The sequence below is a fragment of the Falco cherrug genome, chromosome Z (assembly GCF_023634085.1).
Source record: "Falco cherrug isolate bFalChe1 chromosome Z, bFalChe1.pri, whole genome shotgun sequence".
In the NCBI taxonomy this organism is placed as follows: Eukaryota; Metazoa; Chordata; class Aves; order Falconiformes; family Falconidae; genus Falco; species Falco cherrug.
The window spans coordinates 83,223,340-83,245,745 of NC_073720.1; the positions used below are offsets into that span (position 1 = coordinate 83,223,340).

Below are 22,406 nucleotides of genomic sequence, written 5' to 3' on the forward strand. Positions count from 1 at the left end.
TGATGGAGAAAGTGGGCAGGAGAGGACTGGATTTTACATTTGAACATTAAGTTGTCTTCCTTCCTTTAGTGGAAGTATGTCAGAAGAGGAGTTCAAACTCAATAGTTAGAATAAAATAGAAATAAAAAATGAGACAGTGCAGAATCATGCTGACACTTTTCATGTCAATATAAACAGTGCTGTTTGATACAGTAATGGTTTTCCTTTTTTTGTGAATATGATATACACTGCATCCCGGATCGTGAGGTGCTTTGTGTGCTGCTGCTTGAATAAGTGAGTCCATAAGTGAAAACTGAATTACAAAAAAAAAAATAAAAAAAATTCAGCATTGATAGACAGCTCTTGAGCAACATGCAGGGAAATACAGGATGTTTGTGTGAAACCTTTTATGGATGATGGCATCCATCCACCAGCTGTACAACTCTGTAAATAGGTTTATACAACTCTATGACTATGGAGTATATAGGATGACCTGTGCTATATGGCGGGGCCATGCTGCAAACCAGTTTGCCTCTCTGCCTGTCTGGGAGTGTACACACGCAGACATACTTGCCGCTAAGTAAACATTTATATATAACTGGTTTATGCACCCTGCTACTGCATGGGTACAAAATGATTGCAGGGAAACAATCCTGCAGACCTAACATATAATATTGCAGATGGTTGTAATGGCATTGATCATATCCATTCTTTAAAAGGTGGGTTGCCCGACTAATTCTTGTTTCTGTTTTTCTCCTTGAATCCTAGCAGAAAATGGACCCCGTCTACTTGTGGTAGCAGAGCAAGCTAAAATCTTCTCACACCGGGGTGGCAATGTCACACTGCCATGTAAATTTTACCATGAACACACATCAACAGCTGGCTCAGGAACCCACAAAATCCGGGTCAAGTGGACCAAACTCACCTCAGATTACCTCAAAGAAGTGGACGTCTTTGTTGCAATGGGACACCACAGAAAGAGCTACGGAAACTACCAAGGCAGAGTGTTTCTGAGGGAAAGCAGTGAAAACGATGCCTCTCTTATAATCACAAATATAATACTGGAGGATTATGGAAGATATAAGTGTGAGGTTATTGAAGGATTAGAGGATGACACAGCAGTGGTAGCTCTGAATTTGGAAGGTAGGTAACGCCTGAATTATACATAAATTCAGATTTGCATGGTGTTAAGGAATACCTGGGGTTTTTGTCCTAATACTGCTGGTATTGTATTGTCAGTGATCCCAGCAAACTGAGAAGTTGGATTCATTGTGCTCTGGGGATCTTGGCCTGACAGCCCATGACAGTGATCATAAATTAGAAGAACATTAGGACTTCTATAACTTATGCTACCATATGGCATATTCAGCTCCCAGTGAGACCCGGTGCGAGGGGACCCAAAAAAGAATGACCAAAGATAGTATGAAGAACTCTGTATGTTTTTAATTTGCTCCTATCACTTTACAGAAGTCATTGCATGTTTTTACAGGAGACTTAGGCAAAATTGTATTAAATATTCCCGTAACAGCCATTTTACAGAACTTCAGGCCATTTTAGATTAACAAGCAAATACAAATCTTCTTACAAAGGCAAAAAATATTAAAGTAGTTTTCCAGAGACAATGGTGTTGGTTTTTTCCAGCCTTATAATTACATAAAAAAGATCTCTATATTGCCTGCCAGGACGACTCCAACATATAGTCTGTAGTCATTTCCTTCAGCAATATTCGTGAAAACAGTAGAGTACAAATCATTAGGAAAATTAGTGAAACAGGTTTCAAGAGGGCCAAATATTCAGCATTCCTTTACTCTTAGGAAATTCAGATAAATTTTATGAGGTTCAATGCATGTAAACCAGCATTTTTCCTCTTCCCTCAAAATACTGCACTGAGCTAGGCAGTAACCTGAACATTGCATGAAGATGTCTCCCTCACCCTCACGCTTACCAGGAAGCATGAGCCAGAGAGAACTTCATAACAGCCATGTTATCTGTGAAAAGTAGTGAGGGAGAAAAAGAAAAGAAGAAAAGCAAACCCTTGGCTCTCACACCTCTAAGTGGGTGAAATAGGTGGCTCTTTCACTGAGGGTTATTGTGCATCGTGATGGTTATATAGTTACCCTGCAAAGTAATACTGGCTGAGTGGTTCTTGGAACCAAATAAATGTCATGGGCTTAGCTTACTCCTTTACATCCATTTTTCCATTCCTGGTTGGAGGCTGCTGAAGCCTTCCGTTTCTATGTGCAGAAAGGACCTGCACAGTTTCTGTGCCGGCAGGATAGTCAACTTAGGTTGTTTCACCTCATGTAATCCATCTTTAATAGGAATGCACACTGTTCTTTTCAAACTTATGAGATAAAGCAATCAAGGATGCTCAATGTATTCATTAATATTATTTTGGCAGTTTGCTTACATCCTAAGTACATACCTCTCACCAGGCTTCGAGATATTCCAGATAAGTAACTATATATCTTGTTCCCCATCAGATCCTGGGGTTTGCCTGCGTTTTACGGCATTATGGGGTTTTTTTGGCAGTGTAAAAGGGTCAGAGCCAGTGTAAAGCCTTTGAAGTGTTCATCACACCACACGTCTGGATCAGATACTTGTCTGGTGCCACTTAGCATTTTGCCCCTGAAGCAAAAGTTCATTATCTTTCTGCTGTTGAAAGTGTTGAAAATGAGGATGTTCCAGTACAAATGCTTTGTGCTGTGCCAGGAGAGCCTGGGGAAGGGGAGATGCTGACGGCTGTAGCGGCAGGTTGGGAGGTTTTGCCTGAAGCTCGGTGCTTTTGCATGTGCGCAGACCTGCATTTGAAAGGCAATATTTGGTTGACACTAGAGTAAGAAAGCAATGAGAAATCTTTACTGCATTCAGTAACACAGCTGAAAAAAGGAGATTTTCTATGTATTGTTACCGCGACTGTTTTGTGGTATAGCACCAGCCCACTGGATACAAGGTCTGGGTCCCACCTCCTGGTAGACACTGTCCCCTCTAGCTTACTGCTGTTACCCTACAGTGTCTCTCTCTGAAATATGCCAACTCCAGCCCGTCCTGTATGACAGCACCATTCCTTCCTGTTCCCCACCCCCACCCCCTCCAAAACAAGGAAATTCATAAGGATGGGAGGAATCTTATGTCTTCAACCAAGTATGTTCCAATCTGTGCTCAAAGGAAAGTTTTAATATTTTAACTAGTGTCTGGCTAACGTAAGGAACAATGTCGTTTTAATGGTTTTTGTCAGACATGGGACGTGTAAGGCTGTTCCCTCCTGACGTTATAGAGTGATGTTTCCTAAACTGACAGGAAAACTTCATTTGTGAAAGCCCAAGGTAAAATGTAACCTTTAGGTTACTGTCTCAGTGTCAGTCCTGCGTATGGCAGCTAAATCCAGTCACTCTGGGTCTAGGTTATAGTAAAGTTTCCTTCTAAAATGATGATTAAAATACACTTCTGTTTACAACGGGCATATATAGGTGATGGAACATACTCTGTCTGCATCTCCTGTGTATATTTTTCACCTCATTTGCAGCTCTCTGTAGTGCTGGCTTTAACTGCCGTTTCATGTCTCTGAGCCATGCAGAACAGATCAAGGAAAAAAAAAAAATCAATCTTTGGAGAAAAAGAAAAATCTATCAGCCCATCGCAACATCCTACATTTGTTATAAATAATAAGGTTAATCTCACAGTGGGAAGGATTTGCATCAATATCTTGATGTCCTGAGATGATGGCCCTAAGGATGTTAACTGGCAGCAAAACAAAACCATTTATAACCAGGAATGCCCACTAGCAGTGCGAAACAGCTGATCGCTCCAGTGTGAGCCTACTGTACAAACGGTATAGCTTTGGCTAGGCAAAAAGCCTGTTAATATATCAATATGAAAATAGTTGGCCTCTACCTCAGTGGACCTTTTTCTTCTCCAAATGAGATAGTGCTTTATTCTTATAGACTTAAAGGCCTCCTAGGATTGTCATTAAATAGACTGTTTGTAATGATTGGGTACTTTTAGCTTTGAAAAAGCAGTGGAATTAGGTTCGGTCTCTGTTTGTTATATACCTTAACATGTTTTTGGTGTGTTTTCTTTACTATTATTTAATGCAGAACCATGCCATTTCCCCCTACACTAGTGAGACAGTGCTGTCTAGCAGCTAAAGGTCGGGACTGGGATTCACTCACCATTTCGCAGCCACCAGCTTTAAGAACTATTCAGTCATGTCAGAGTATCATCCTGTTTGTAGCCTGAAGTACCAGGACTGGTCTAAGGGCAGGAGGGTTGGTCTGGGCACGGTGGCCACAAGAAATGTCAAGCACGGCAGAGAGCAGGACGCTTTGTACGTTGGCCTTGTCACCAGATCCATTTTCTCACGAACCTGGCCTTACTCTCCTCCTGCACAGAAAGTATAGATCATTAGCTTTACACTCTTCTGAGAGTCAAAACCTTAACAAATTAAGCAGTCTCCTATGGCAGGTAGCTATTGTTGCCCAAGTCATAAGTAAAGAAAGGTTTCTCAGCTTACATTAGATTTTCTTTATGTTGGTGATTTACTGCGCTAGACTAAATTTTCTTTATGTTAGTGCTTTACTATTTCCCCTTCTTAGCAATACTAGGCACTGTGATGGATCTGGCCACATCAGGTTTGTGTGCTTCAGCTTCCCGGGCATGCAAAGGCTCCAGCACTGGCCCTCGATTCTACTGCTGAGGCACAGATTTTGTGTGCTGTTTGTTTGTGAGATTCATGGGCCAGGTGACAAAGAAAGCGGAACAACACGACAGCGCCAAAGGCAGATTTTTGCTCTATTAGAATTTTTTTTAATAGTCTCTGTCTCCAGGGAGAGGTGATAACTGAACACATTAGTTTTGCGATACAGGCTATCAAATAATTACTTTGTACCTTCAATAGTACCAGAAATAGGCAGATCTAGGTAAAGCCATTAAAAATCTTGGTGGGAAGCTGCTTCTAGATTGAAGGCAACTCTTTGGGTGGCTCCACAGGAACCAAAAAACCCATCAGGTTTTATGGTCTTGCTTAGAGGTATGTTAGCTTTTATGTTCAAGACAGAGTTAGAAAAAGAACAGGCATCTCTTTCCAAATCAGACTTTCTAGTTCAAAATACATCAAACAAATCCATAAGCTTCATATAAAAAGTTCTTCCGAAGTGTCATAGCAATCATTTTCTAATCTAGTCATTCACTATTAAGCTGGGTATAAACAATGGGGATTTCATAGCTTAAGCCAATATGAAACCAGCTCCATGCTCTCAACAGCAGGAGAGATCAGACCTAGCATAATACTGTGTGTCATACTGGTTTATTCTGTGTGTTGCTGCTACAGTCATACACGAAGAGCTATTTTAAATATCCTTTGTGTGGCAATCTGTTGTACTCTCTACTATAACACTGATTTTATAGGACACACTATTTGTGGATCCCTAGAAGACAGCAAAAAGCCTTGTAAAAGACAACAGGAGTTTGTTAAGAGTCAGTCAGTCATGACAGACCGATGTAATTCTTTCTGTGAGACGGTAACAGGTCTTTGCAGACACAGCTGTGTTTACAAGTGCTGTGAGTAATGGCACCTGAAAGATGCAGGTGAAGTAAAAAGTTCAAAATACAGCAGCAAAAAACTATCTGGAAATAATGACCCAAAAGGAAAATGCTAAAAGAATTAGGACTAGTTAGCCTAAGGAGAGCCAGGAAAGACAACAGCCTCCAAATTTTGCTAAAGACTATGGAAAAATAAGGGAATAATCTGTTCCCAGGCCAGATAAGCCTAGTTCGTATGCCTGCATTAGTCAGAAATAAGCAGCCCCACTGACAGGTCGGTTATGGGATGCGGTGGGCTGAACAAACACCACCTCAGGCTTCAGGTTCATTTTTAAGGAGACTGATACCTGCCGGCAGCCAGTGTCCCACCCTGTGGCTGAATGATCAGGTATCTGACAGTCCTGACAGGCAGACAAATGGGGGTAGAATCCCAAAGAAAGAGAGGGATTTGGCGCTTTTTATACAATTTTAGAAATGCAGCATGGAAATTTTTGCCATCAGGTGTATGACCTGCCAGCATAAAACTGTACCCTACAGTGCAGTATATAGCAAACACTACTGTTACCCCGTGTTTACACTGGCTACAGGAAATCTTACTTTTCTCTTTGGGGTAGAACTCAAAGAAGTCCATTTCTTTACCCTGGCTGTAAAAAGATCTTTTTCTTCCACATGGGTCAACAGAAAATTGTGTTATTTTGATGTGTAAATACTCTTAAAACTGCTAATTGTGCATGGTGGTGGCTTAATAGATACCCATAAATTGTTACAGGAGTTGAGCTTTCTAAGGTTATTTCCTCACTTTGTTGTCTTGGGTAACCATTGCAGCCCCTTGCGCTGGCAACATGCCTGTAGCGACTGAGTAATCGCAAAGAACTTGCACTGAATTTTAGGGATTACCTGCTCGTTAGACTCTGAAATGCAAGTAGTTTATGGAGGACACGCAAATATCACCTCTTTTGCACTCCGTAAAATGCACAGTAACCTAAGCAGAGCTGTGCATTTGTGGAACTGAATGTAAGGCATTCATGGAAATACAGGTGTGCATATGGGGACGGCACGTTATACATGCGGTTCTTGTGTTCCAGTTTGGTAGAAATCCTAATTTCCATTACAACAGTCATTTTCTGGACTGTGATTGCATTGCCACAGGTGCATTCAGCAAGCCTCATCTGGCCCTCCTCTTTCACCGAGAGATTTACTCTCCACTGAATTGATGTGTCTCAGGTTCTTCTGCTCTTGCTTGGAGGAAAGGAGGCCCTTCCCTGGGGGTAGGACCTGTTCCAGAGAACCGCATGGCTGGGAGAGGAGCCACACTGTGAAGTCGGTGTTGTAAATTAATATTCCCCATCCAGGCTCCACAAGTGGCTCAGCTGCTTCCTTAGGGTAGGGAGCCGAATCACTAAGGTCAAGTTAAGGCCCCTCAGCTCAGTCTTCCCACAGACTGACCAGAATTTAACCATCTGAGGCTGGAAATTTTTATTTTCCTCCATTCTTTAGGCTGTATTTGTTCACGTTTGGAAGCGGGTGTTTTGTCTAGTGGTAAAACACAGGGTTGGAGTCAGGAGTTTAGGTTCGGTCTTTAGTTTGGGAACAGTAACAATCCTCAGGACAGCTTTTGTCCTTTCGGGAACAGATGGGATGGATTATCTTTTGATAGGTTATAAGATTCAAGGCTGAAGAAGATGTTTGGCAATTAACTAGAAAGTTCGGTACTCCTAAATTGTAACAAAAGGAAGATGAATAGTAAGATCTAACTATAAATTTCAGCTAGGTTTGATAAGGAAATGAAGAAGAAAAATAATACTAAAGATGCAAGACAGTGCAAAGCTCACATACCCAGTCAATTTAGCTCTATAAAATCAACAATGGCCACCCCCATCTGCAGGGTGAAATTAATGTTAATCAGTTGCAGGCTTGTACTGCAGATGAACTCAAACAAAATTCAGCTTCTATGTAGTCTACCCAAATATAGCCCAAAGCTAATATTACAGTTTTGTGCATATTTATGTTATTAAAACATTATGTCCTGAACTGTCAATTTCAAATAGCTTTGTAACAAATTTACATACATATTTAACGCCTTTTAAAAAGCGATTTTGGAAACCTTAAGGAATCCATTTCAGTAATTTCCAATTAATTGTTGCTCAGTTTTTGTAATTATGTAAGTTTAGAACTTGATTAAAAAATAAACATCTCTGATTAATTTAGGGATTTTTTAACATGTATATGCAAATCAGACACAGGTACTGGCCAAGGAATTGGTTGTCTGGGGAAGTGTAGTTCTGGAAAAATAGTAAGTATTGGATTTCTAATAAAGTAATAAAGCTTGGACTCCTCTGACATTTGCTACATTTTTATTATAGCCAGTGATAGTTCTAACCATTAGCACTGAAGGGGAACAAATACTTCTTAAAAAAAGAGGCGAGGAGGAGGAGGGGAAAACATAGATCCAGAAAAATATAAGACGTCTACAGCTTTTATTTATGAATTACAGTTAAAAGTACATGTTCTGTTACATTACATTCATGCTTTATAGTTGAGAACGGCTAATAACTGAAAAGCCCTTTGACAAAGGATTTACAAGAGGAAAGAACCTCAGCAGACACTAGTTAATTGCTGAAGGAGAGCAAAATATTGTTTATTATTACCCTGCCAAGTTTAGATTTGCATGCTTTATTTTCCTGGACCAAGTCACTGAGGTTTAGTAATAACAAAGATTCTGTTTAACGAAAATAACACTTCTTGGACGATAGATGGGCGAGGGAGAGAGGGAAGGAAGGGAGGCATTAAGATACCAGTGGAATAGGCACCGAAGTGGGTTTGCATGTTCAGAAAGAACTGCTTCTTGCATGTCCGTCATGTAATTTCTCTATCCTGTGCTACATTGCCCTGGAGAGAAGGGACTTGTTAGAGGCAGAAGAATTCATCAGCAGGGAGAAAGTAAAAAGAAGGATGGATGTTTACACTGGTGTAAAGTTTTTGGCTCATCTCATGCGTTGTGTTGTCTTCAGTCCCTCTGCATCCTACGGCACTTAGTTCTACAGAGATGTTTGAGAGTAAACATTTTGAGCTGGATCTTCCCTGATGCGGTTTTATTTCAGCTTATTATGAAACTGGGCTAAAGCCAACTGTAAAATTTAGATCTGGGTTAAGTTTCTGAACCTTGCCAAAGATTTGATCCAAACTTTTGTTTCAAGTCTCTCTCTTCACTTTTATCAGAGCCACATGGGGGTGTTGGGGGGGTGGTGTGTGTGTCTTCAGCATTTTTTGAAAGATATTTCGTGCTTTAAGAAGTAATCTTTAACTGCAGATCTTTTTCATAAAGGTGGAAAATGCACTGTGGAAAGATCTGTCAGGTAAGGGCAATGACTTCAATGAAATGTTGCTGCTGAAACAGTTCCGGAGGTGTCCCCGCATTGCCCATCTCCACTTGGATGCCCTCTGCTGTGAGGTCTCTCTGCCATACTTGTCTGCGGTGGCTCTCCACCGATGAGCAGCAGACAAGGCTTTGGGCCAGCTGCCTCTCTGGGGTTGAAGGGAGCATCTGGCAGGTCCATGCTCCTTGCGCAGCGGCTCTGGCAGGCGCCCTTCGGTTTGGCGGCAGTGCTTCTGGCAGCCGTAGGGGTAGCGAGGGAAGGTGGTGTTCCACGTGGCTTCCCTGCTAGGGTTGTCTTAGGTTGCGGCATGCTGTGTGCTACATGGCTCGCCATCTGCAGTTCAGGAAACCTGACTTCTGCTCAAGGAACCGTGCTCCCTGATGCCCTCTATGAGGAGCTCACCCGCCTTGGGTGGTGACAAACTGCCAAAAACCAGCTGGAAAACAGCCGAGAAGTCTCCCTAAAACCACACAGGACTTCACTGATTTTATTTCCCCATAGATTCCCTACTTCAAGACCTCAGGACACTGAAATTATGACTCCTGCCAATCCAGCCTTGAAATGTTACCGTTAAGCCAGGCACGAAATAACTTCCCATTCCTAGGATAATGTGAAATAAAATAAAAGCAAACAAACAAAACCCAACTGTCTTGAACCTCTTGGGAAATCTTGGCAATGCAAAGACCATATCATTCTTTTATGTCAATCAAACCACTTTTAATGTCTATGTGTAAAAAGAAATAGTTCACGTACCTCTGTACTACAATTTCTTCTTTCTAAACGACTGCCAGAAAATACCATCCCACAAAAAAATAGAACCAGGCTGGGCTTTAATTTTCTTTTTTTAAAATGAGAAAATGATCTTAACAGCTGATAAACTGGAAAAATACGTAGCTGCAAAACTTCAGCCATCTCTGCCCGTCTTTAGGCACTCTGGGAGTGCACGTGGGAGAGGTGACAGTGGGGACAGAGAGGCTGCAGATGGGAGCAGCGTGCAGACCTGGCACGGTTCCTGCTGGGAAAGGGATGAGGTTACGGGGAGAGGAGCTGGCTAGGAAGGCGGCAGCCCTATCCCCTTCTCAAACCTAATGGCTGATGTGTGCTGACTGTGCTTTTCCCCAGAAGTAAAACCGCTTATCAGCCTGACACACATCATGGAGTTAACCTTTCTTTCTCCTTCTGGTGACTGTGCATGCTGCTTCCCTTTCTTCTGCTCTTGCAGTGCCTAGTAACTCACCCTCTTTCTACCACTTCAGGTGTTGTGTTCCCTTACGCTCCGCGGCTGGGTCGTTACAACTTAAACTTCCACGAGGCTCAGCGAGCGTGTCTGGACCAAGACTCTGTTATCGCCTCCTTTGACCAGCTCTACGATGCCTGGAGGTCAGGGCTGGACTGGTGCAACGCCGGCTGGCTCAGCGATGGCTCCGTGCAGTACCCCATCACTAAGCCCAGGGAGCCCTGCGGAGGGAAGAACACAGTGCCTGGGGTCAGGAATTACGGGTTCTGGGATAAAGATAAAAGCCGATACGATGTCTTCTGTTTTACTTCAAACTTCAATGGTAAGAGTCTTCCTCTTCACCCCTACCTTGTAAACGACTCGTTCTGTGCTTAGGAAACTCCAACGGCAGCAAGTAATGTTTGAATTCTCAAAGCTTATGTTAGGCTCGGAAAATGTTGTTGAATTTACGAGGACACATGCACAGAGTGAAGTTGTCTTTGCCACATGTTCACATAGATTGTTTTTACAATTCAGAACTTGTATTGGCAGGAGTTTCTAATATCTCCACTTTCACCCCGTTAAAATTTATATGTACTCTTTTAATGTTGATACAAGCCCAGTTTATTTCAGTTACAGTGATGAAGAAACCTGTAATTCATTAATTGAGCTTTCCTGTTTAATTCAGTTATAATTATGATGCTTTAGAACTTAAACATATAATCCAAACAAAATTCTGATCTCTACTTCAGCTCTGCTGTTGTGTCAAGCAGCTCCTACTTCTGTACCAGGTCTAATATGACTAATACTTCCTTATCAGCAAAGCTATTTCTAGCTTTTATGCCTAACAATTTAGATTCCTAATCTTAGTACACTGCCAAAAGCCTGTTCACTTCTTCTCTGAGCCTGGTCTGCACTAAACCTTATTTTAGCAATTGCAGGCTTTTTTTGCTATTACTAGATGTTACTTTAGGTATGAAATGACTTGATCTCAGCTTGCTATTATTTCAGGTTTAATCTAGTGGCTGAAAAGGATTTAGAAAGCATTGCTGTGAATGAAAGGAATGCTGCAAGTAAACACGTGCAAAAGGAAACTACAATCCTCTACAGCATCATACTTGCAGATAATTCCTATGCAACTTTGCACATTTGGCTTGCAGCCCACCCAGACCACGGAGCATGGCCTTTTTTGTTTCTGCACAGATTGCTTATCCACAATGAGGCATTTTTGTCCTACAGCACACCAAAAAATAAAGATTAGCCTTGCTCTCAGGATATATGCCCTAGTGTTAATAGTGCTCCACCCTCTCAAAAAAACCCCCCGATCTTCAAATCAACAATATTAAATTAGGGTGGATGCAGTCCAAAACAAAGTTTAGGTGATTTTTGTTGTGCTGCATCATTCCCTGAAATGCTGGCTCATTTTTTTCTTGCTTCATTATCCAACACAAAATCCTGTATGAGCTCATCTCTTATGTGCAGATTTAACACTGTACTATAGAAATAGTACTGAGGGGAAGATAAAAGGAAAAAGAATTAAAATGTAATAGCTGCACTACCTACGATGCTTGCGGAGGAAACATTTCTCACTACTGGTCACTAACCACCACCCTCTTCCACACTAGCCACTGGACAGTATCTCTTAAGGAAAGAGAAAAATCATTCTGGGGAGAAAAAAAAAAAAAAAAAAAAAAAAAAAGTACTGACAGATACATGTGGTCTGTGCATTGATACAGCAAGAGAGAGGGAGAAAGAGGGTTTAAGTAAGGTGAGGATAAGTTATACAGGTAGCAGAGAAATCAAAGACAAGACACTGAAATTAATTTCATCCTTGGTGAGTCTGTTAAACTGACCTCCTGTTAAAGTGCCTGTTAAAGACAGAGTACCGTGCAGCGATAGGATGACCTATAGAGCTGAGCAGCACCTTTTCCAGCGCGCTGCAGCTCAGTGCCATGTAAGTCTCTCAAGGTGTCAGCAGAAAATCTGGACTTCTGCTTCTCTCGGCATCCATTTCCTTCATCAGCAGCTCACCAGGTGATGTTATGCTCACACGTCCCTGCTGTCTGTGTCCTCTGCTACTCGTGTCCCTGGCTTACCGAAATACCCAGTCACTCTCTCAAAACGCCAGCTTCCTATTTTCAGCTCAACACTTCAGGCAGTTCACGTATGCTTAACAGCTTACATTAGCTTTCTCACTGTAAATGGAAGAGCTTATAATAACCCTTTTTGCCACCAGGTTGCAGTTGCCAAAGATGGTGGCTATAGGCAAAGAGCTATTTCTGCAACACCCGATATTGATTCTTTCAGCTCAGGAACAGCCAAGGAAAATGAGAAGTGGTTAGGACACCATGCATTTCCAGCGGTGGCAGTGACTGCTGGAGTCTCCTGACAGTATGAAACAGAGAAGCCTTCAGCTTTATGTGAGGGAGCTGGAAAAAATGCCAGGAGCCCCAGGATCAGGGGAGCATAAAGTGAACTAAAAAAAAAAAAAAGAACCCAAAGATTGTGGGGTCTACTATGAATAAAGAGGGTGCGTGGGGTTTAGATTTCTGCTAACTGGGTTAATTAAGGGAAATAAATCCCCAAAATACATTATGATCTCAGGCATCATACCAAAAAAAACCCCCAAAAAACCCCAAAAAACACACACACACACACAAAAAGGTTTTACACTGGGTTTTAAATAACTCAGCAGTCAGACCAAAAGGTCTGTCTAACACACATGCAAAGCTTGTTTTTTACCTGAAGAAGAAAGACAGCAAAATTACATTCAGGCATTAAGGTGAAAAAAGAAAATGTTGTCATGAATTAAGTGATTTCAAATCCAGATTCAGTGTTTTCACTCTGGAACTGTGGGAACCCATCTGTGATGAGCAGCATACACCAAAAAATACTGACTGGTAAAAGGGGTTTTATATCGTTAGCGAAGAATTCTACATGCACTCCTGTTACGTGCACAGGGAAACTGCTCTAGCAGATTGTCTGCAATACAATATAAAATAATCTGAGTACTTTCTGAAATTACCCTCTACAGCGTCTTTTCTGAGACTCGTGTAAGTGCAATACTTGAACATTTTGTTCTGTCTGTATAACTGCTTTATACTCCAGTCTTTCCATTGGCTCACAGAGGAACTGTTCAGGTTTTGTGTCTGTGCAACAAAGCCAAAAATCTGAAAATCTTTCATATACTTAGTATACAGTATACCACTTACCAGTTTATAAGAATATATAGTAATGCGTTTCATAAAACAATGCAAAGAATAACATTAACATAATGCTGTCCATGAAATCCATCAAAATATTGTGAAAGAACATAATTTTTCTGCCTGCATAGAGATAACCATTGCATGGCAACATGTTTCCCTACCTGCTTTTATGTTCCTCGTGTTGATAAAGGCTATTGAAAATGAATATACACAAGTGGGAACTATCCAACTTAAATTAGGAAATTCCATGCTGGAATTTCCTGACGTCTGAGGGCTCAGCTCTGCTCCTTCACAGCTGATTTATCCTTCACTTTTCCTTCTGAGTAGGAGCCACTTCAGTCCATGTTCTCTGTAGGAAAGCTGAAGGTTCCTGCCCCATGTGGTGGGACAACCTGCCACAATGTAGTTTTGCAGGGGCTGCAGACCACCCCAGTTTCTCTCCCTGCCCTGTCCCAAGGAATAGGGATGCCCATCTTCCATACATTCCCTCTAGAAGGTTCATTTGGGTTTCTACACACCAGTTCAGGGGGAATAAATGCAGAATCCTTTTGTTGCAGTTTCCCCCACAGAGCCCAAAAGGCACAGGATAAAGAATATATAATGCTAGAGCTGAGTGGTTATTCTTTGCTTAATTTCAAAGGCTTCCTGAAGGAGAACAGTGGGTTTCTCAAAGGAAAAACCATGGGAATCTTTTGCACTGAAAACAGCATGTTGAGTGAGCTAAACATAAACATGTCTAACATCTCCTCTATAATTAGGCATTTTCAAAGAAGGAAAGGTGTAAGTAGAGCTTGTATCACACTTTTGCCTCATTAACATGCATTTTGTTATATACTTTGCGCACAGAACAACAGTGCATAATTTGTTTGTTACCAGCTCTAGCAGGATCAAGTAAAAGTATCACATTAACAAAGTTAAGAACACAAAGAATAAATTTTAGTGATCATGTTAGAAATGCAGCTGCAAACCACCCATCTGTTACAGCAATGCATGTGATAAGCTAACCACCTCTGCCATTTAAATAAGAGAAAGGTATAACAATTTGTCTCTGAATGATGCCTGCTGACTGCTCCTCTGACCATTGCAGAATATTTTATCACTGGGAACGTGTAGCCATTGTTCCAAAAAGAGAAACAAGCCCACCCAAAATCAAACTACGTGCCCTCTTCTTTGAAGTGGTTGCCTCTGAGTCACTGGAGTCACTGCTGGTATTGGGGGGTGGGGGCACTGGAAGAGGGTTTTTAAAAAATATTCCCCCCTATATTTAATGTAGCCATTCAAAATCAGTTACCTGAGATGATCAGTGGAGATCAAAACACTTATCAGGACCTGGTGATTAAAGGAAGGGAAAGCATCTAACTTCACACAAATTTTTAGCATGTTCTTAAACTCTGAGGAGCAGCGGCCTCGCTCAGCCGTTGGGCATCGCTGTGAGATATGCTGGGTCCAGCCTGCGGAGCAGACGACGGGGTCTGTGTGTTGTGCCAGCCACAGATATACCCCACCAGCTGCTGAGAATGCCTGCTGTGGCCATATGAAACCGCAAGTCAGAGCATATTACACAGTAAAACAACTGATTTCTGTGGCTGTGAGCTTTTCAGCGTACGCATCGATTGCTGCCCGCGGAGGCAGCCCTGCACTCGGCGTGCCTCCCGTGCGTGCTGCCACCCACCAGGCAGGTCTTCTGCTCCTCTGCCCCTGCACAGCGTTGAAGCCATGAGGCTGAGCAAGGGGCTGCCCCAGTGAAACCAGTAAGCTGTTGGGAGTAGTCTTAGGGCTGAGCACAAGCCCTTGGGGGCTTGATGGCTGGCCGCATGTGGAGGTGTCCTCTCCGGGAGCTCCACCAAGAACACCCTTCCCAGGGCATTGCCTTAACACCTTCTGCAGAAAATAACGCAGGGGGTGGCACTGCCTTTCTGTGCCACTGAGGATGATGGCACACTGTCTAGCATACCCAGCCACAAGATAAAAGCTTACTAATACATCTCCCAGTTGAGAACTGAGCTTGGACAGATCTCCAAGGGTGGTGCATGCCTCAAACTCCCACAGTCACAAAGGTGTAGGCTATTTAGGTCAAGTGCTCAAATTTTCCTCTTTAAGCTGTTCTGTTACAGCAAAAGTGAGTTATAAATAATATAAATAATTAATCTGATATACAATTTTATATAAATTATTCTGTATGGTTTCATTTTTTACATATAATATAATAATATGAATGTAAATTTAGAAAAAATAAAAATATATATAGTATAAATAAAGATATTGGTATAAATAAATAAATAAATGGGCTAAAATAGCCATTATAGATGGGGTTTGATTAGGTTTGCGTAAACCCTCTGCACCATTATTTAGATGTGAGAACTCAAATCAAGCAAGCTTATCCTCTGTAGGAGTGACCCAACTACCAGATACTAATGACAGCGAGACAGTTAATGCCTCCCTCTCCTTCCACATCGATTAATAAGTACTAAGATTGAACAGTTAGGAACCCTTTTAACCTATTAGCAGGAGAAACCCATCAAATATGTACCGAGTGTATTAACAACATTTTATTTAATCAGACATTCTGGATACACACTGCACCCCTGTGGGGTTTACTTTTAAAGTTCTCCTATTTAAGGAAGGGGCAGAGTATAGGAGATTTTATTACTGGCGTCATATGTCAAAAGCCTGACCTTACTGCAAATCCCTAGGAAATTACATTCCATTGACATATGGTTTGAAGAGCAACTAATAAGCTAGGTGAAGTTTACATACTATCAGTTCAAATCCCTCTTACCCTAAGTCTGAAATCCTGTTTGCTTTGGGGAAACCTCTTAATAACATAGTAGGAACAGGTTCCCTCTTAATAAACATTCCCTTTAGCAACACCTTGTAAATGCTCTCAACCTGGTGAAATGGAGTTCAGCAAGCATTTTACAAAGGGGTGGATTATCTACTCTCAACAGTTTTCTGCGGAAATACTGCAGATACTGTCTCTGACAGCAATGAAATCTTTTTCAAGTTTCTTCTCCACCACAGCTGCAATGTAAACTCCTTTTTTTTTTAAAAAAAAAAATGTTCTTTCATAGTATACAATTTCCAAGCTTTACACAAAGGTAATTCGATTACCTTTATATCATCATCTGACCTGACTTTTCTACACTGAGAAAAAAGCTGCATGTTTTTTGCAGGGATCCGGAGCTAACATAATTCTTCATCTCGCTCACTGCTTTATCTTCCCCAAGAAAGTAATCTGAAACTGAGCAGAATTCTGTTTGTGTGCTTACCTGTTTTTTTATGAGGAAGAAAAAGGATAGTATTCAGGGGCACATTCTTAATTTTGCTTTACATTCTTAATAATTCTTAAGAAGTAAAGAGTGTGCTCTGGAATTAGAAGATCCCCACATGACTAAATTCCTTTGTTTTTCATCTAACTTGTCTCTTACAGGACAGCCAGATTGAAAAGCAGTGATAGTTTTTGGAAATCATTATTCCTTTAAAAAAAAAAAAAAATCTTGCAATTAATTTCTACCCCACCCCTGGTTAATTGTCAAATCAGTGATGATAAATAACCCTAAGTATAATGAACGAAAGGCTTACAATGAATTGCCTTGATAAATGAAATTGTTAGTATTATTGCTGATTATGGATTAGTAGGGGAGACTTCCTTTTTGAGCTTTACTCACTGCATATGTTTTCATTACGCTGAGAGGGAGGCACATTTTTCTTAGCAGCGCTATCAGTTCAATGCCATCTCACAGTGAAGATATACCCTTTGATGCCTAAAGAGAAACAGGACTGCAGAACTGCTGCACGTGGTTTTGACACTGCTAATGAAGACTTACGACAGACATGGTTTTGATCTACCACAGGCTCAAACTTTGCTTCTAAGGAGCTGTGCAATATCTCAGCTTTCTTACAAAAAAAAAAAAAAAAAAGTGCTTGTACTTAATCAGAAGCAAGGTCACCGCCTTGTCAGAGAATAAGACTGTGTGCGTTAGCTCCAGCCACCCTCACCCAAATACTATCAGAGGCCAGGTCTTGCTATGCCATGTTTCTGAGAGGAAAACCCCTGTGGGTTTTAGGCTAATGCTGGGAGCGTGATGTAGAAGTGCACTGCTTTGGATGTTTAACTGGTTTCCCTTCTCCGGCAGTAATCTACAGCTGTATCGGGTCCGCTTTGCCTGAAATCTACACGGTTCCTTAGAGGTTTCACTGGATTATCATTGTCACCATGTTGCTAAACACATCTGGTACCATAAAGTTGAATTCAGAGCAGGGGCCCTCCTCCGAATCCCGGGGTGTCTTCCATAATCCCTCTCCCCTGATCTTTTTCCTCCTGTTTTCCTGCACCTGAGGATGAAAATGAATACACTGAATACAAGTGAGGGTAGGGATGCCATACCATGCTAAGTTAGCAGAAATAAATACAGCACTACTCTCTTTTTGTTCAAATAGTCTCTTTTAGCTACCTGGCTGCTTTTTTTTTTTTTTTTTTTTCTCCCCCCTCCTGATGTTTACCAACTCATCATACTAAAAAATTAAGATCTTTTTAACAGCACAACATCCAGCTTGCACAGTCCAGATCCAACCACTCTTTGATACGGTTCTGCAGTGGAACATCTCCATTTCTCCTCAAAAGCCACCGTTACATTATCACACCATCTGAATCATGTTGCTGATGGCCCTTTTCCCCTTCTTTCTCTTACTAGGTCGTTTTTACTACCTAATTCACCCGACCAAGCTGACCTACGATGAAGCCGTCCAGGCGTGCTTGAAGGATGGAGCTCAGATTGCTAAAGTTGGCCAGATATTTGCTGCCTGGAAGCTCCTGGGGTACGACCGCTGCGATGCTGGCTGGCTGGCTGACGGCAGCGTCCGCTACCCCATCTCCAGGCCAAGGAAACGCTGCAGTCCTAACGAAGCAGCTGTTCGCTTTGTAGGCTTCCCTGATAAAAAGCACAAGCTGTATGGTGTCTACTGTTTCAGAGCATACAACTGAAAATACCTAGAGCACAAAAGTTTTAAATCCATTAAGAACATGTGAAATTTTTTTTTTTTATATGAACTCATGCAAGTTACCAAAACTGTGATAAACCTTTTTTACTTACTGTAAAGAGTCATTTTCATAAACTCAACCCATTAATTTGTTTGGGGTTTGGGTTTTTTTTTTGGTTGGTTTTTTTTTTTTTTTTTTTTTGGCTTTCGTATTTTTGTAAAAGTATCATTCCATAGATATTTTAAATTAATATAATTTAATGGAAGCTCTAGGTAAGAAAGTTTTAGAGCCAAATTCTTTAAGCTACATCACTCCAATGAAATATACTTTTCATGAATGGGCCATGCAATAGAGCTTGACAATTGCTAAGGCACAATTATGGAATGTAAGGCTACTCAAAGCAGAAGCTTTTAAAAGCACAGATTTTACATATTTGTACCAGTTTGAGAAACACTGCAAATTGATTATATCAGGAATTTTGAAATAAGATTTTTGTTTGTTTGTTTGTTTTGTTAAAGGGGATCAGTGAGGTTTTACAAAAAAAGCCTCGCAACAATGTATGTTGGGAAATAAATGCTTTCACTGGTTTCACAGGGGAACAACACAACATTTAACAAAAGCAGCTAAAACAGTTCACACAAATAGGACTAGTTTTACAATTTAAAATCCTGCCTTTCTGAAAAACAAGCTCACGGTCCCATGCACAGGAACAAGCACAGTTAGTTCTCCTGAACATTTCAATTGTGTTTTTGTCATGTATAAATCATTGTTGAGGGAGTGAATTATTAACTAATGAGGAAACCGTGTTTTCTTCTTAACTCCAATTAAAGATGCCTAAGAAGTGTTGTATTATCTTTGAGTAGCTTTACTGAGTTATTTTTAAACTCTTAAAGGCCATTTGCTAAGCAGCATATAGCATCTACTCAGGGCAGTTGTATAAATGAACTGCTGGACAGAGAAATTGTAAAATTTAGCAGCTTGATTTTACATTAGCCTTTGAAATGTTATTGTCTTAACAAAGGAACATTACAATATTTGCTATTTCTTAACTATTTACACATCACAAGAAATAAAAATTAGAAAAAAAACCATGAAAATTATGAAGTCTTAGAACAAGATTATCAAATAAAATCTGAAACCAGCTATTAAGGCTTAGAAGAGAAAAAAAGACTTTATTTCCTTACATCTCATTTGTATCTGAAAAGTACATCTGTTTTTTAGACTATCAGTGGAAAAATAGTATTGCTAGCCCTGAATCATTTAGCTAATCCTCCTTAGAGTTAACAGGGAAAAGCTATTGAAATACTTCTTTTCACTAAATCTGCAGTGGTCTCGGTGGGAGATGTTTACCTTTATCTGCCAGTGTCAGAGATAAACACACACTGTGCATGGTGCCTAGGATTTTCAGAGCTGCTTAAAGCACTAGGTCCTCCCTAAATACCAGTTTGAGGGAATTTGGATTTCTGATGCAAACTTATTTTGGATGCAGCAATTCTTGGTGCTCATCTTCAGATACCTTAATGCAACCAGTTTTTCAGAGAGTGGGTGCTCAAGACTTTCTGAAAATTTACTACACTTTATGGTGTCTCAAGCTGGATATCAAAAAGAAAAAGAGGCCACTGATTAAAAAGGTCTTGGTCTTGAGTAATCTCTTAGGCAATGTTGATGTTCTCTATCCAGTATTGGTTCTACCACTTAAAAATGGAGAACTCTTTTTTCCTACTCTATGCTTGCTGACTATGAAGATTTCAGAGGACCAATATTTGTATTACGCAGTTTTATAGCTTCCCATTATTTCCATATCTAAATGAGATAGAGTGGTATTTATCCAAGTAGGACACAACTGGTGTGCTTTCATGAACGGTTTGGTGTAGTTCTTTTCTCATGGACATGAGTAAATAAATCTCTTTCCTGGAGTGGTTGTGGTCCTGTTTTAAAACTCTGTGAACAAATCAAGAATGATGTGCGGTAGGATAGTGGGAAGATACCATAGTGTAAGGGGTATTTTATTGGAGCCCGTTCCCATCAAACTCAGAGGAAAATTTCCATCCTTCTGAGGATATTTGTATCCACTGTGGATATTTGCTCATGCTATACAGATGAAGCAGTCTCGGTGCCAAAACCAACCTTTTTCTAACCCACTAGGAATTGGATTTTCTTGAAGCTCTATCACTTAGCTATAAATAGAGACTTAATACAGGTCAAGCCCCTAAACCCATGTAATCTTTTCCGAACAGCCTTTTTTTAAATCAGTGTCCATTTCACACATTTTCTCAGGCCATTCAGAACCTTTTCTGAACCCTTTGGAGAAAAAATGGAAAGAGAAATGGAACATATCCGTACAGGATAAGGAATGGGGTATGCAAGACTGGACCATGACCAAGAGGAATACATCTTGTTTCCCAATCCAACCTTCAGAAACATGGGGAAAAAAAATAAATGTGGACTATATCATAGTCTTTTCTGAAGCTTGGACAGGGAGCTTGTGAGATGGGAAAAGCTACAGCCAATATCCCAGTTGTTACCCCAGCTAGATCCAGAGTTGCTGTAAAGAGGCAAGCCTTTTATGCAGCTGGCTCTATCCTCCCCAAAGATCTGCTAGATCTGGAGGAGGCTGCATGGTTTTCCTATTGCACAGAGGTGAAGAGACCCTCGTGATTTTTGGTTTTTTGGTTTTTTTTTTTACCTCTCCAGGGAAACCCTTCACAGGGTTTCACCCAGACACATCTTTTTTTGCAGGACTGGGGATTATATTTTGCCTGCATAAAAAATGTACACATCCAACCCACTCGTGGGGCTGGCTAAAGTGCCCTCACTGCTAGACCAAAGGCACTGCAGGAAAGGCGAATTCAGCCTTTCACCAACTTTGCAACGCTCTGGAGATGGCTGGTCAGGTCCTAAATCACAGCAATCTCAGGCTTGCGCTAGCTTATGCCTTCTGTGTCCGTATCTCCAGGCTGCCGCTGTGACAGCCTGGGTGTAGCATCCTCCCGACCCACCCTGCTTTGTGCATCACCCATACCCCGGGCCGGTGGCTGAGCAGGCTCTGCGCCACCCAGGTGATCCCTCAGCTCCGGGGAAAGCCCCTGAGCTCCCAGCTTGGCAGCACAAAGAGGCCACAGGGCAACAAGGAATCAGGTCTCCAGAGAGACGCTGAGCTGGCACACGATCACAGATGGCCAAATTTATTGTCCAGTTATGCCTGTAAGTTCGCGTTGAAGATACTGCTTGCTAGGAATCATATGTTTGTGTAATGGAGTCACAGTATGTGAATTTGCATTCATCATGTTACTTATGAAGAGCCCAGTAGTCTATTTTGGGATCAGGCTAGATTTAGGTATGTGTGTTGATATACAACATCATGCATTATTATAACAGATACAGTTAATTGGAGAGTTTGATGGAAATACATTTGTATAAAAAAAAATCAGTTCTCATGTAAGGAGGTATAAAACCCATAAAATGTGTATGATTACTTGAGAAGTGGGCACAAACAGACAAAGAGACATGAATTATATTTATTTTTACAGCTACTGACTCCATTTCCTTTTGTAATGTCAAGTGTCAGGATATTCTCGTATTTTCGAGTAAGCTAGCTAGGTGCTTGGACAAAAACTTTAAAAAGCAGCTTAAGAACTGGATAAAATTCTGTGTTATTTTCTGTTTATGAGAGAATATCCTATCAATAGAATCATTAATGTTCTCTGTCATTATCTTGTATTTCACAATGTATCTGAATTTTAATGCCCATGAATTGACAACAATTAAATTGTGTTGTTCTTTTCAATATGATGATTTCTTCTTATTGACTGGCTATTCTTCTACTCTTGTCCCAGAAAACAAAAAAAGGAAAGGATGCTTTGCCATAGTAAACAAAGTGATTACAAGACTAAATGATGGGGGGGGGGAGGGGGGAAGACTACTCTGTGAAGATGATTTACAATAAAAATAAACTATATTACAAAACCTTTGTTTTATGCTTCTTTGAAGCATTTTGAAAGTAGAAATGCAAGTACCTATTTCTTCTTTGTGTTCTCCGCCATCTTCTAAAATAAAATAAAGCATAAATAAGGAAGACTTTTTTTTTTTTTTTAATGGTTGGTGTT

The 22,406-nt window shown here is 40.9% G+C and overlaps 1 protein-coding gene across 1 annotated transcript in view; it reads left to right on the plus strand.

Moving 5' to 3' along the window:
* Positions 1–22,182, plus strand: part of HAPLN1 (hyaluronan and proteoglycan link protein 1) — a 65,644-nt gene extending 43,462 nt beyond the window's left edge. Inside the window, exons 3-5 of the mRNA XM_027813113.2 lie at positions 751–1,122; positions 10,154–10,456; positions 18,014–22,182. Coding sequence (XP_027668914.2) covers positions 751–1,122; positions 10,154–10,456; positions 18,014–18,303 — 965 coding nt within the window. The 3' untranslated portion in view covers positions 18,304–22,182. The remainder of the gene's footprint in view (positions 1–750; positions 1,123–10,153; positions 10,457–18,013) is intronic.
* The last annotated feature ends 224 nt before the right edge of the window (positions 22,183–22,406 follow it).